Source organism: Delphinapterus leucas, chromosome 8, assembly GCF_059928025.1.
Source record: "Delphinapterus leucas isolate spDelLeu-1000000601 "Yukka" chromosome 8, BTC_Dleu_Yukka2, whole genome shotgun sequence".
NCBI lineage: Eukaryota > Metazoa > Chordata > Mammalia > Artiodactyla > Monodontidae > Delphinapterus > Delphinapterus leucas.
The window spans coordinates 64249685-64265594 of NC_143136.1; the positions used below are offsets into that span (position 1 = coordinate 64249685).

Genomic DNA, 15910 nt, shown 5'->3' on the forward strand with positions numbered 1-15910 from the left:
CTTGAGAAGTTTAGACTGAAAGCAAGGAAACTGGTTAAGGTTCACAGTTGTCCAGGGTAGAGGCAATGAGCTAATGTTTATTATGTACTTGCTATAAATCAAACACTATTCTAAGAACTTTGTTACTAACTTAATCCTCAAAACAACGCTATCAGGTAGGCACCATTAATATCCACATTTTACAGATGCAAAACTTCAAGCACGAAGAGGGTAAGGAAACTTGCCCAAGTTCATGGGCCACACAGCTCTAAGCAGGAGGATTTGAACACAGGCAGTCTGGCTGGAGAATTCAGGCTCTTGCTCACTGTGTTACACTGCATCTCCTGAAGATAAGCGCCAGAGATTAGGGGGAAATAAAAGGGCAAATCTCTTTTATTTTGTCCCAAACTGAATTGTTAATTAGCCCTAATTTTGCATTAGTGTTATAGCAGTATCCATAAGAAACTCACTCTCCTAGCCTCTCCTTTTCTCCTTACTTAGAGCTTGGATTCTCTTTTGGCACCCATGTCTCTTTCTTTGCAATTTCATGCTGCCTTTCTGCACCAATGCAACCTACAGGGTGTGTCTTTGAGTAAAACACATTGTGACATTATCGTCGTCAGGTAAGCCAAGTCTACGCTTTTGTCTCACCTTAGAATTTCTTACTAGGGGAATACATCAGCCTTGGGGTTCATTTGGTGTGCTTTTCCCCACAGCTTTTGTTTGAGAAGAGCTCGAATTAAATTAAGTCACCTCCATGAGAACATCAGTACTATATGAGATTGTTGTGAAATACGCTGGTACGTAGGGAGAAAAGTGTATCTTTTGAATAATCACTCAGAATACAAACACAAACTGTAAATAGTCATTATCTAAATGTTACTTTTCCTAACTGTCAAAATGTGCAGAATTTGAGTAGTACAGGGAGATTGTAGAGACAACAGTGTCTGGAGAACGCCTGACTTAGTTTGCCAGAGAAGTGTCACCTCTGCTGCCTGGCCTCTGGTAGATTACCCCTGGGAGACTCTTTATTTCCTTCTCTGTTTAGATGCAGGAGGGTATTGAGCATCAGCATCTTTTTCCATGTGGCTGTTAATGATATTATTACAGCTTCAAAAAGGGCAGTACTTACTGTACATTAGGCCAAATGTTATCCAGAAGAGCAAATAAGAGACTTCCAGCCCTGACAGAGATTCAAGCCTGAAGTGTGATGCAGGGACACAGAAACAGCAAGAAACAGGGCTTCCCTGGTGGCGCAGTGGTTGAGAGTCCGCCTGCCGATGCAGGAGACACGGGTTCGTGCCCCGGTCCGGGAGGATCCCACATGCCGTGGAGCGACTGGGCCCGTGAGCCATGGCCGCTGAGCCTGCGCGTCCAGAGCCTGTGCTCCGCAACGGGAGAGACCACAACACTGAGAGGCCCGTGTACCGGAAAAAAAAAAAAAAAAAGCAAGAAATAGATGGCTCACACAAAGGTATCATGTACTCCCAGTGGTAGGGCAAGAGGGCCACAATCCCTGGGGCCTTAGTGAGTATCACCTGTGTCCTGTGTGGTCAAGAGACAGAGAAAGCACCGAGACCAAAGACAGTGGGCTGTGGAGCACGGAAGGGACAAGTTCAAGGAATAACACAGAGCCTGCATCAGAAACTAGGGGAATGAGTTTTTGTTTTTGTTTTTTTTAACATCTTTATTGGAGTATAATTGCTTTACAATGGTGTGTTAGTTTCTGCTTTACAACAAAGTGAATCAATTATACATATGTTCCCATATCTCTTCCCTCTTGCGTCTCCCTCCCTCCCACCCTCCCTATCCCACCCCTCTAGGTGGTCACAAACCACCTAGCTGATCTCCCTGTGCCATGCGGCTGCTTCCCACAAGCTGTCCACCCTACGTTTGGTAGTGTATATATGTCCATGCCACTCTCTCACTTTGTCACAGCTTACCCTTCCCCCTCCCCATATACTCAAGTCCATGCTCTAGTAGGTCTGTGTCTTTATTCCCGTCCTACCCCTAGGCTCTTCATGACATTTTTTTTCTTAGATTCCACATATATGTGTTAGCATACGGTATTTGATTTTCTCCTTCTGACTTACTTCACTCTGTATGACAGACTCCAGGTCCATCCACCTCACTACAAATAACTCAATTTCATTTCTTTTTATGGCTGAGTAATATTCCATTGTATATATGTGCCACATCTTCTTTATCCATCTGATGATGGACACTCAAGTTGCTTCCATGTCCTGGCTATTGTAAACAGAGCTGCAATGAACATTTTGGTACATGACTCTTTTTGAATTATGGTTTTCTCAGGGTATAGGCCCAGTAGTGGGATTGCTGGGTCATATGGTAGTTCTATTTGTAGTTTTTTAAGGAACCTCCATACTGTTCTCCATAGTGGCTGTACCAATTCACATTCCCACCAGCAGTGCAAGAGTGTTCCCTTTTCTCCACATCCTCTCCAGCATTTATTGTTTATAGATTTTTTGATGATGACCATTCTGACCGGTGTGAGATGATATCTCATTGTAGTTTTGATTTGCATTTCTCTAATGATTAATGGTGTTGAGCATTCTTTCATGTGCTTGCTGGCAGTCTGTATATCTTCTTTGGAGAAATGTCTATTTAGGTCTTCTGCCTATTTTTGGATTGGGTTGTTTGTTCTTTTGTTATTGAGCTGCTTGTAAATTTTGGAGATGAATCCTTTGTCAGTTGCGTCATTTGCAAATATTTTCTTCCATTCTGAGGGTTGTCTTTTGGTCTTGTTTATGGTTTCCTTTTCTGTGCAAAGGCTTTGAAGTTTCATTAGGTCCCATTTGTTTATTTTTGTTTTTATTTCCATTTCTCTAGGAGGTGGGTCAAAAAGGATCTTGCTGTGATTTATGTCATAGAGTGTTCTGCCTATGTTTTCCTCTAAGAGTTTGATAGTTTCTGGCCTTACATTTAGGTCTTTAATCCATTTTGAGTTTATTTTTGCGTATGGTGTTAGGGAGTGGTCTGATTTCATTCTTTTACATGGAGCAGTCCAGTTTTCCCAGCACCACTTATTGAAGAGGCTGTCTTTTCTCCACTGTATATTCTTGCCTCCTTTATCAAAGATAAGGTGACCATATGTGTGTGGGTTTATCTCTGGGCTTTCTATCCTGTTCCATTGATCTATCTTTCTGTTTTTGTGCCAGTACCATACTGCCTTGATTACTGTAGCTTTGTAGCATAGTCTGAAGTCAGGGAGCCTGATTCCTCCAGCTCCATTTTTCGTTCTCAAGATTGCTTTGGCTATTTGGGGTCTTTTGTGTTTCCATACAAATTGTGAAACTTTTTGTTCTAGGTGTAAAAAATGCCAGTGGTAGTTTGATAGGGACTGCATTGAATCTGTAGATTGCTTTGGGTAGTAGAATCATTTTCACAATGTTGGTTCTTCCAATCCAAGAACGTGGTATATCTATCTCTCCATCTGTTGGTATCATCTTTAATTTCTTTCATCAGTGTCTTATAATTTTCTGCATACAGGTCTTTCGTCTCCTTAGGTAGGTTTATTCCTAGATATTTTATTCTTTTTGTTGCAGTGGTAAATGGGAGTGTTTTCTTAATTTCACTTTCAGATTTTTCATCATTAGTGTATAAGAATGCCAGAGATTTCTGTGCATTAATTTTTGTATCCTGCTACTTTACCATTGATTAGCTCTAGTAGTTTTCTGGTAGCATCCTTAGGATTCCCTATGTATAGTATCATGTCATCTGCAAACAGTGACAGCTTTACTTCTTCTTTTCCAATTTGGATTCCCTTTATTTCTTTTTCTTCTCTGATTGCTGTGGCTAGAACTTCCAAAACTATGTTGAATAAAGGGGAATGAGTTTTATTTGGGTAAGCCAGGAGGGATCAGAAATGACTTGATGGCCACTGAGTAAGCTGGGTTCAGAAGCCCCATAATTTATTTTTGGAGACTAGGGTATCTTAAAACATTAAGCATATACTTGAGGAGCTCTAAAGTAACAGCCAGCCCTACCCAGCCCTTCCTTCTCAGCTCACGTTCTGGGTAAGGAGCATTTTTATTTTAGAAATCCGGGTGCAGTCAGGAGAAGGGAGGGAAACAGTGACACCCATCTTTTTTAATGAGCATTGCTACTAGAAGAGAAGTTAGCATCACCCTGAATTTTATGTGACATCAGTTAAATGAAGGTATTTTGTAGCACTTTATAACAAATTAGAATCAACGAAATTGAAAATAAGCGTAGCACCTGGGATGAGTAATCAGGTTAAGTGGCCAGTTTTGCTATTTTTGCTTTGAGCTGAAGACAGAATTTGAATTTCTAATGTCCCCCGAGGTGTAGGGTTCACAGTTGGGGACATGGTTTCTGGGATGGCTGTTTAAGATGCCAGCAGGTCATTGTTGCCCTCCAGGCTACAACTTGCTTGTAGCCATGTTCCTTAGAAATTGGCCCTACCACAGATGCGTGTCCACCAGAGAGAGGGTTGTGAATTAGTGTAGGACGCAGCTCTGCTTTGGTTGGAACATTAGAGAGCAGACTGGAAATAGATGACCGGAACAAGGCAGTAAGTCATCCACATTTACGGGGAGACTCTAATGAAAGAACTGAAATTCATGTGAAGACTTTACGGCCACTCGTGAAATCAGCCCAAATCCAAGGAACTATTAGAACACTTTTATGCTTTAAGAAAAGGGTGACTCTGCTCAGTTGCTGCAATTTTCATATAGTCAGAATGCCCTGACACCATCAGTACTGGCTTTAGTGGGCAGGATTTTACAGCAGAGCTTTTCACTCCATGAGCCAATGTTTCTTGTGTAGACTACTAGATGATTTTAGTATCTGAGATAAGTTCAGGAAACTGTGGAGGAGGCCAAAAGAAGATTGAGGTTGGTGGCCCAGGGTCTGCACATGATGTGTGTAAGTTTGCTGCGTGGGCAAAAACGAGGGAGAGAAAAAGATGAGTGGGGGAGACGGGTGTTAACAAAAATGAAACTTTGTTACTAAGATTGGAAGTATTAAGACGGCAACAGATGAAGATAAAATGGTGCTTGTAATTGTGGTTTATGAAGAGAAACAGGCCAGGGCTTCCCCTGGTGGCACAGTGGCTAAGAGTCTGCCTGCCAATGCAGGGGACACGGGTTTGAGCCCTGGTCTGGGAAGATCCCACATTGTTGCAGAGCAACTAAGCCTGTGTGCCACAGCTACTGAGCCCGTGTGCCACAACTACTGAAGCCTGTGCGCCTAGAGCCCGTGCTCTGCAACAAGAGAAGACACCGCAATGAGAAGCCCGCATGCTGCAGTGAAGAGTAGCCCCCGCTCGCTGCAACTAGAGAAAAGCCCATGCAGCAACAGACCCAACGCAGCCAAAGATAAAATAAATAAATTTTAAAAATTAAAAAAAAGAGAAACAGGCCATATTGAATATATAATTTTTTTCCCTCCACAGCAGATGGATTAAATGAAACTAATCTGCCGAGAAATTCTTGTGTCTAGGTTTTCAGTCAACCTTAGAGAAAAATAAAATTTGCACAGATTTCTTTCTACTTACAAACCTTCTACTTGAAACACTTTTCTCAAAATATTTATATGTTTACTATTTTCTCCTAAATTGTTTTTCTTTTTCCTTAAAATATTCAGATAACTTTTCAGATGCCTAATTACTGAAGCAGCAGGGGGTTTTCCTCACGAAAAATAAAAATGATGAAGAGGACCTCTCTCCTAATTTCTTCAATAGTAACTTCTCTTTCTTTGACCAGTAGTACTTACCTGACATTCAGGTTTGGTCGTGGAAAGAGGAAGGTGTTAAATTTCCATCGGCATCACCTGTTGAGGATTCTGTTCATAAACAGAACAGGATTCTGTTCATAAACAGAGCAGGATGGGGTCTCTGATGAATCTGGCCAATACTAAAAACATATCTGCACTGTTGAGCTCCAAACGGACAGCCTCTAGTGCTTGACCCTGTTCAGCCAATTTCTGTGTTGCTCAAGGTGGTACTTCACTGCTTTGACAGATCATCGTGCCCTGAAAGCACTAGAACACATGCCTGAGTCGTAGAGGTTATCCACTGTATTTTGTTGCTTTGATAAAAATGGGTGCAGAGAATTGAGTGAATTTATAGGGACAGGAGTTTGAAATGCTGACCTATTATTTCCAGAGAAATGGGTCGTTGCAATACCCCTCCTCTGTTTTGTACTGCCCTCTCCTGGCTAATAGATCTCTTAATAATGAGTGTTGAGAAAAACCAGGTGGTGGAAACAGTGGGGGGCTATCATTTCTACTTTCCACTAGAAAGTAATTTCTCATTTTATTGTAGAAAACGTGGGGTCAGTGTATAGTGATTAATTCAGATGTGCTGAAGATGTAGGTTGTGGTAGAAAACGTCTTTATGAGAGTAGTTTGGTCATTTGTATGGACTTTGTAATGTCTGTGAAAGAGATGATTTTGCAGGTTATTGCATCATTAGTCAGATTTTCTGAATCATTGATGTGAAAATCCAGTTATTGGAAATAATTTGGACACTTTTTCTCCATGTTTGTATTTTACAGTGGCTGCTAATTTACAGAAGATTGTAGATGATCCCAAAGCTTTAAAAACATTGACATTTAAGTTGGTAAGTGGAAAGTTATGGAACGAAGGTAAATATTTCGCTATACTGTGCCAACAAGGAATAATAATATCATTGTTAAGCTGTTCCGTAATTCTGCTGTTGGTTTTGGGGGTGGGCATCCGTTTTTGCATTCGTCATTTACCTGGTCAACATTTGGGAAGATTTTCTGGGGTTTTTTGTTTTCTTTTGTCTTTTAATTGGAATATAGTTGATCTGCAGTGTTGTGTTAGTTTCAGGTATACAGCAAAGTGAATCAGTTATACATATACATATATCTACCTTTTTTTAAATTCTTTCCCCATATAGGTCGTTACAGATTATTGAGTAGAGTTCCCTGTGCTACAGAGTAGGTCCTTATCAGTTATCTATTTTATATATAGTAGTGTGTATATGTCAATCCCGATCTCGCAATTTATCCCTCCCCTCCCTTTCCCCCCTGGTAACCATAAGTTTGCTTTCTACATCTGTGACTCTGTTTTGTAAATAAGTTCATTTGTACCCTTTTTTTATTTTTGGAGTCCACATATAAGCGGTATCATATGATATTTGTCTTTCTCTGTCTGACTTACATCACTCAGTATGACAATCTCTAGGTCCATCCATGTTGCTGCAAATGGCATTATTTTGTTCTTTTTTATGGCTTGGGAACAGTTTCTGATCATGACTGGAAAGTTCCTCTTCCATGAGCATAGCTTGTTCTTTTACCATCACATCTTTAATAAGAGTAGCCATTTGAGAAGTCTTGAAGTCTGTACCCTTTTGCTTCCAGTTTGTATGGCAACTTGACCATAAAGACAAAATTAAACTGAGTTTGAAGCAGCACTCTTAATAAAGCTTTCCTGAAGCAAAAGCCAAGTGGTTCTAACGTTTAAAAACTGAGGCCGATTGTTGTAGAAATGGTTTAAGTAATTGGAAGCGATTGTAGAACAGCCCTCTGAAGGCTAGTGAGCAATGACATAGCATTTTAACTCCACATTTCAAATCACAGTAACAGATTCTTGTGGAGAGGAGATATTCCAGCAGTTTTTCTGCACTAGCAGATTTTAAATTTAAGAACTAGAGTAGCCACAGAGATACAGATACTGACCATTCTGAGGTCCTTGTGAAACTAAGAGATTGTGATCGTGGCCAGAAATGGAGAGAAGTCCAAGTAGTCAAAAGTGACGATTTTCCTGAAGGATTTTGCAAGCAGGATGTTAAATGACTCATTTTTTAAATTATAAATTATTCTTATCAAGGGCCAGTCTTGAATTGCTGCAAGCAATTTAAGATCTAGATGACCAACACTTTGTTTTGCACAACATACGTTGATGGTCTGTCTTTTTTATTTCTCGTGAAAATTTAATGGAAAATGTGCATGGCCAGAAAATGCTAAATGATTCGTTACAGTAAATGTTAACCTGGTGCTAATTAACTTTCTGGGTCTTGCTCCTCATCTAAATTCAGAGGGCCAGGCTGAGTGATAAAAGAAAAACGCAAAGATTTTCACAGAAAGAATTTAGCTGAAGAAATTCATTTTGTTTTGATAACAAAAGAACATTTTAGTCAGGCAAAGAGTGAGAAATTAACAAATTGAAAAATTCATCTTCTAGCTTGGGGCTCCTCTGTCACCTCTGTTATGTTTCTAATTCACCTGCATCTTCATAAACATGTTTCACTTATATGAGGATATATGGATGAGAAAGATGACACCCTGTGTCTGCATTTCAAGCCAGTAGTAATGTTTCATTTTTTTTCTACTGCAAAAAAAGAAGTTACAACATAGCACCTCCTGAACATTTTCCCAATTTTGAACATGTAAACCTAGAGATAAGAGATTAAAACTTTTACGCTGACTTATTCCCATTGTCTATAAACTCGCCTACCTATAAAATAGGAGTAGCAACCCCAGGCCTTTCATAGTACTGAAGGTTTTGTAGAAACACCCACTATACTGTCCCTAGATAAACTATACTGTCCCTGTGCAGCTAGTTCCCTAGATTCGCTCTCTTGAGTCTGTTCTTCTTCTCATCCCCACTCTCAGCCCCCTAGCGGGATCCTCTTCTGAAACTGAGCTTCCTGCCTACAACTTGCCAGCCTCCAGCTCTGTTTACTACACTGGGGCTCTAGCCCGCGTAATTCTTCCTTAATTCCAAAATGCCCCAAATACTCGACTGGCTCTCCACTGTCCTCTTCTGAAACTCAAACCCTGATCATGGCTAAAGGAAGTCCTCCCCGATCAGACTTTCTTTTAGGTCCTGCTCCACCTTTCTTTATCCCCGCATTCAGTTCTTCCCCTAGTCCTCTCTCCTATTTTCATCAGCTGACCCTTTGTATGTACTCCTCCCTAAAATACCCTTCTCTCCCAACTTCTCCAGGTCTGCTCTCTGTGTCACCAACACCTAGACACGTTCCAGTTCTCTGCCTTAATTTCACTTCTCCAACAAGCTTTTTTCTGGCATCCGATCTTGGCCTCGGTGCTCCTCCTGTATTCTCTCCCCAAAAGGTTATATTATATTGAAATTGTGTAGAATCTTATTTGTGTCTCTGATAAGTTCAGAGGCTCCAGGCAGGCAGGGACTTCTGTTGGATTCCCTTCACGTAGTAGGGACTTGATCATAATTAATAAAATATATCAGACCACAAACCTCATTTAGGAAAATTTCTCTCAAAATGCCTTGGCCTTGCCTGCAGAAATAACAAGAATCATTGCTATTTCATGTGCATCCACCGTTTGCGGGGCATTGCATGAGGTGTTTTACCTACTTCAGCTCAGTTAATTTAGTGCTCACGAGCCTCCAAGATGGTGATGTCGTTGGGTCCATTTTATGCCTTGGGAATCAGAGGCTCTGTGAGGTTAACTTGCCCAGGATCAAGCAGTGCAGAAGCTGGGAATTCAACCCTGATCTAGCATCACGGCCCAGTGCTCAACAACTATTCAGTCTTACAGGCGGGACCTTGCAGCCGTATGGTTTTACAGGTTTCTCTTTGTGGATTCACCTTTTGGATGACTGGACACACTTACCCTGGTTGAGACCAGATCTCCTTTGTACCTTAAGCGGAGTGAGTAATGTTGGCCTGTCTGGCGCAGGAGACCTGCAGGAGAAGCCGTGCAAGTTTTTCTTTCCCCTTATAGCTTGAGAATGGATTGTAATGTGTGGCATTCTCAGTAAATGGAAATTGATGGCTTTCCCCCCAGAGACAGTTAAAGGTGTTAAATAAAGCCAAGCTCAGGAGTGACCTTCTGTTTCTGTCCGTTAACTCTCCATCCATCCGAGAGGGTTTCTTTGCGGCTGTCCGTTGCCAGCCAGTTTGAGACCCATTTGACGGAGCTCATTTGAAGTGCTCCTCGGCTTAATCTTCTGTAGGACACTAATAACATCCTGGTAAAACCACAGAGATCCAGTTTGGTTATTTTATTGAAGACTACAAGATCAAAGTGTTTTGGAAGCATTTTTCCCCCTAAGCGGCTACTGCTATAGCCCTGTTCATGTCTCAGCTGTTTATCATTTTAATCTCAGCGCTTTCGTTGCTTTCTAAAGGAGAATGTAAGGGGCCTGAAAATTATCTAAAGAGTAGTAGCTAGTATTGTGGCTCTTCACCTGGCTGCACAGTGGTTTCACTCAAGGGATGGTGGAGACACTTTAAAAAATTACGAATGCCTGCGTCCCGTTCCACATAGCCTGATTTAATTGTTCTTCGTGGAGTCTGGGCTCTGGGAACTTGGAAGGCGCCCCTGATGATTCCAGTGTTTAGCCGAGGCTGGGAAGCATTCTATTTGTAGATGACTCCTTCTCCAATCTCTTTCCTCTCCCAGCTCCCGCCACAATGTAGGCTTGAAAAGGCCTGAAAAGGCCTCAGGCTTGAAAAGGTGTCTCTTATCTTATATATCTGCTTATATAAGAAGGACAGTGGCCTGAGGGGCAAGGATATTGGTTATTTAAAGAAGTACATGTACTTTTTTTTCTCCACCCAATGAGATCTTTAGCTTCCTTTGACAGGTAAGATAATAAATGAAGTATGATTTCCGTTGTTGACGTGGCTGGGAGCCGGGAGATCAGTAAACCTTCTTACCACTTGCAACAAAGTGGTTCAGGCATAGGCAGCATTTCAGCTCAAGTACTATGTGCTTTGAGTTTGACATAGCAGTATGGTTTTATCGTTGTAAGCCTCAAGGCAAGTCTTCATAAATTTTTTTAAGTCATGCTACCTTGCAGTTTCGTAAAGTAGGTAAGTCTTGGCTGCTTTCAGTGTGGGATTTTTAAAATCGTGTTAGTGAAAATGTAAAATGTTTAATTTGTCCTTGAAGAAACAACACAAATTGTAAGTACAGTTGACCCTTGAACAGCATGGGTTTGAACTGCACAAATCCAGTTAGACACGAACTTTTTTCAGTAAACACCTACAACAGTACTAACAACCTGTGATTAGTTGAATTCGCAGATGCAGAGGAACCATGTTTAAGGAGGGCCAAATATAAGTTACATTTGGATTTTCGACTGCTTGGAGGGTTGGAACCCCCAACCCCTGCATTGTTCAGGGGTCAACTGTGCATGTAATTAACATCCAGTTGGTACACATTTACATGAGCCATATAGATTTTAGTTTCTGAAGTTTAATCACATATATTGCAGATAACTATACTTCAATTAAAAAAACTGCTGATTTCCAATATTGTGTTAATGTCTGCTGTACAGCAGAATGATTCAGTTATACGTATTTTTTTAATATTCTTTTCCATTATGGCTTATCATAGGATATTGAATGTAGTTCCCTGTGCTATTAGAGTAGGACCTCGTTGTTTATCCACTCTATATATAAAAGCTTACATCTGCTGACCCTAACCTCCCACTCCACCCCTCCCCCAACCCCTTCCCTGTTGGCAACCACCAGACAATTCTCTATGTCCGTGATTCTGTGTGTTTTGTAGGTAGGTTCATTTGTGTCATATTTTAGATTCCACATATAAGTCATATCACATGGTATTTGTCTTTCTTTTTCTGACTTCACTTAGTAGTATGATCATCTCTAGTTGCATCCATGTTGCTGCAAATGCCATTATTTCGTTCTTTTTTATGGCTGAGTAGTATTCCGTTGTATATAGGTACCACATCTTCTTTATCCATTCATCTGTCAGTGAATATTTAGGTTGTTACCATGTCTTGGCTATTGTGAATAGTGGTGCTATGAACATAGGGGTGCATGTATCTTTTTGGATTAGAGTTTTGTCCAGATATGGTGCCCAGGAGTGGGGTTGCTAGATCGTATGGTAGCTCTATTTTTAGTTTTCTGAGGATCCCCATACTGTTCTCCATAGCGTCTATACCAACTTACGTTCCCACCAGCAGTGCAAGAGGGTTCCCTTTTCTCCACACCCTCTCCGGCATTTGTTATTTGTAGACTTTTTAATGATGGCCATTCTGACTGGTGTGAGGTGTTACCTCATTGTATTATAGTTTTGATTTGCATTTCTCTAATAATTACTGACGGTGAGCAGCAGATAGCAATTTTATAAGCATTGGTAATTAATGACTAAAGAGCCTTATTTCCCGAGGCTGCACAACTGAGGCAACATTCCCCAAAGTACAGGTAAAGCCAGGACTGAAATGATATAAAAACTAGCTGAGAGTATTAAACTTACTCCCCCTGCCGAAACTGTCAGTTCAAGAAGGTCCATGTAGCATAGCAGCTGTCTCCTGTTCAGTGTGAAACAATGGTTCTGCAAAGTGTGGTCCCCAGATGGACAGTGTCAGCTTCACCTGGAAACTTGATAAAAATGTGAATTCTGGGGCCCCATCCCAGGCCTAAGGAATCAGAATGTCGGGGGAACGGGGCACAGGAATCCATGTGTTAACACGTTCTCCACGTGATTCTGATGCTGAAGTTTGGGAACCCCCGTTCTAAAGGAAAGGGAGGTTCACACTTTGTGGCGCACTAGGGTAGAACAGAGGTTCTCAAACTGCTGAACCTTTGAATCACCTGAGGAGGTCAGAAACTCTTCAGGTGGTGAGGAATCCTTACGATCGATGCTGGACAACCGCATCTTCAACTCCTCCGCAGGATGTGGGCCACACCTGCTGGTGTGTCAGGAGGGATGGAGAAGTGGGGGCTTTCCGGAATCAGTACAGACACTTGAGAGCAGTGGTGTTACACTATCATGCTACAGTCCTGATAACGGATACATTTTCCTTTGAAGCGGAGTTCTCAAAGTGAGGGTACTGAACTTCTGGGATTCCTTGAAACCATTTTAAGGGACCCTGAGTGTCAAAACTTTTCCTAACAATACTAAGGTGTTACTTGGCCTTTTCCATTGTGTTGACATTTGGTGTAAAAGCCATTGTGGTTAAAGCTACTGATGTTGGCACACATCAAGGCAGGAACATCAAACCGTAGTAGTAGGCATCATCTTCAAAGCACTCATTCCATCACTCAGTGAGTAAATAAAATTTTAAGAAGTAAGTGGAACTGGCTCAAGTCCCCACTTGAGAACACGTCTTTTTAGTATTCTGTGTGATGAGGTGGGAAGCATTTCTTCAGGACTGAAGTATGATGGTTGTCTCCAGGAAAAGCACTGGTGAGCTGTTTGAGTTGTGAGCCGAACTAGCCAATATTTTTTTTTCATGGAATATCACTTTTACTTGGAAGAACAACTGACAAACATTGGCTATTCAGACTAGGGATTTGGCAGACTTGTTTTTCAAAATGAACCAAGCCTGACACGTTAAGGAAAACAACTGACAATATTTGTTGTCGATAAGAAACTTCAGATTTCAAGCAAAAACAGGATTTTAGAAAACTTCTATCTGCCACGGTAAGCTTGACAGAAACACCCCCCGCCCGACCCCCAGTACTTAAAAGGCATTTCTGATGAGCTTGGTGATGGGTAATATTAATAAATATGATTTGCTGATATTGTTTAATGTCAACATTTGGAAGGTTTGCATAGCTCAGTGATGCTAAAACATCATACACAGGTAACAGATCCATTCAAAGTTAAAGTAGACCACTGTTTACTATAATAGAGTTATGAAACGTTGAATGTGATGGTTTCACATTCTACATTGCAACTAAGCTTTAAGAAAATCCCACTTGGCAGTCAGCCTCGCAGTGGTCCCCATGGCAGAGAGCGCAGTTGAGAGGAAGATCGGGCCTTCTTCCCTAGGTCCTCCTGCCTCGGGGCCAGCAGGGGAGCTGAGGGGCCCGGGGACAGGCTCAGGGCTGTGTCTACTGGCCCGGGCCTTGAAGCAGCAGCGAACCTCCCTCCCCCATCCCACCTCCACGACGCAGTGACGGCGACTGCACAGCTCGCAGCCCATGGAGGCCTCAGCAACTGGAGTATATATGGACACTGCCATTAAGGGTAGCCAAATAGTTGATGAGGAGAAGTTTCTTTTTGTAGAAGCATTCAGCTAGCAAATAGGGAAGGAATGATAGAATATCATCATTTTGCAGCCCCTGATGGATGAATGGATCTTGACAATGCTCACCATTGGCATTATGAAAAGACGTGCTCCTGAATAAAAAGGAACCTGAATCTGAAAAAAAAGAAAGAAAGAAAAAATACCACTTGGCAAGTTTCGGCATAGTAACAAATGATATCCACAATTATCTGGAAAGGCTATTAAGATACTCTTCCCTTTTCCAATTACCTATTTGTGAAAGACTGGATTTTCTTTATACACTTTAAGGAAAACAGAGCAATAGAGTGAATGCAGATGCAGGTGTAAGAAGCCAGCCATCTTCTATTAAGCAAAACATTAAAGATTTGCAAGAAGGGAAAAAGTAGTGCCACTCTTCTCAAATGAAACTATGGTTATTTATTTTTCATGAAGATTTTATTTATTAGCACGCAGTGGGTTTATTTCTATAATGTCTAATGAATCAGTAAATGAATACTTTAGAAATAACTATTTTCTAAGATGGTCAGTACCAGATAATCTACATAAACATGTTTTATGTTTTAAAATATATTTAGTACTTTAACATTACTAAAAATATTTTTTATTGAAATACAGTTGATTTACAACTTTGTGTTAATTTCTGCTATACAGCAAAGTGATACATTCTTTTTTTTAATATTCTTTTTCCATTATGGTTTTATCATAGGACACTAAATATAATAGTTCCCTGTGCTATACGGTAGGACCTTGTTGTTTCTCCATTTATATCTATAATAACTTTAACCCCAGCCTCCCACTCCATCCTTCCCCCAACCCTCTCCCCCTTGGCAACCGCAAGTCTGTTCTCCATGTCCATGGGTTTGTTTCTATTTCGCAGATAGGTTCATATTTTAGATTCCACGTAAATGATACCATATGGTATTTGTCTTTCTCCTTCTGATTTACTTAGTACGATAATCTCTAGGTCCGTCCATGTTGCTGCAAATGGCATTATGTCATTCTTTTTTATGGCTGAGTATTTCATTGTATATATGTACCACATCTTTATCCATTCTGTTGATGGACATTTAGGTTGCTTCCATGTCTTGGCTGTTGTGAATAGTGCTATGAACATAGGGGTGCATGTATCTCTTTTGGATTAGTTTCGTCTGGATATATGCCCAGGAGTGAGACTGCTGGATCATATGGTAACTCTAGTTTTCTGAGGAACATCCATACTGGCTGCACCGACTTACATTCCCACCAACAGTGTAGGAGGGTTCCCTCTTCTCCATACCCTCTCCAGCATTTGTTATTTTTAGACTTTTTAACGATGGCCATTCTGACCGGTGTGAGGTGGTGCCTCATTGTAGTTTTGATTTGCATCTCTCTAATAATTAGCGATTGAGCATCTTTTTGTGTGCCTGTTGGCCATCTGTATGTCTTCTTTGGAGAAATGTCAGTTTAGGTCTTCTGCCCATTTTTTGATTGTTTGTTTCTCTGTTGAGTTGTATGAGCTGTTTGTATAGTTTGGAAATTAAGCCCTTGTCGGTGGCATTGTTTGTTTGCAAATATTTTCTCCCATTCTGTAGATTGTCTTTTCGCTTTGTTTATGGTTTCCTTTGCTGTGCAAAAGCTTGTAAGTTTGGCTCTGTCCCATTTGTTTATAAAAATAATTTTTTTAACATCTCTAAGTCGGTACAATAAATACATCTCTAAGTCGGTACAATAAATGTAACCCACAGAGACATAACTGTTTGGAGTTCTTGATAAAGTTTGAGAACTGCTGCGTTAAGGGTTTCTGGTCACTTTTCTCTAGATGCATGTTGCCCTCGTGAGCAAGCCGCAAAGAGGCAAGGACTTGGCCTTAAGAGAGAGCTAGCAAGATAGTTGGAGGAGGGAGGGCTGAGTGCCTTGAAGCAAAGCCAAACCCCCTGGCCTGTGCCTCTTTGCCAGGAAACAGAACATAGGA

The 15910-nt window shown here is 41.1% G+C and overlaps 1 protein-coding gene across 6 annotated transcripts in view; it reads left to right on the forward strand.

The window, feature by feature from the left end:
- Window positions 1–15910, forward strand: part of STK39 (serine/threonine kinase 39) — a 319210-nt gene that overhangs the window by 284573 nt on the left and 18727 nt on the right. For 4 of the 6 annotated variants that reach the window (XR_016394143.1, XM_022569953.2, XM_089916729.1 and 1 more), the window contains one exon: window positions 6519–6583. The exons of the other annotated variants lie outside the window; for them this stretch is intronic. Coding sequence is in view for 3 of the 4 variants with exons in the window: in XM_022569953.2 (XP_022425661.1) it covers window positions 6519–6583 (65 nt within the window). In the remaining variant the exon portion in view is untranslated. Of the gene's footprint in view, window positions 1–6518; window positions 6584–15910 lie in introns of those variants that run through there. 6 annotated transcript variants of the gene reach the window in all.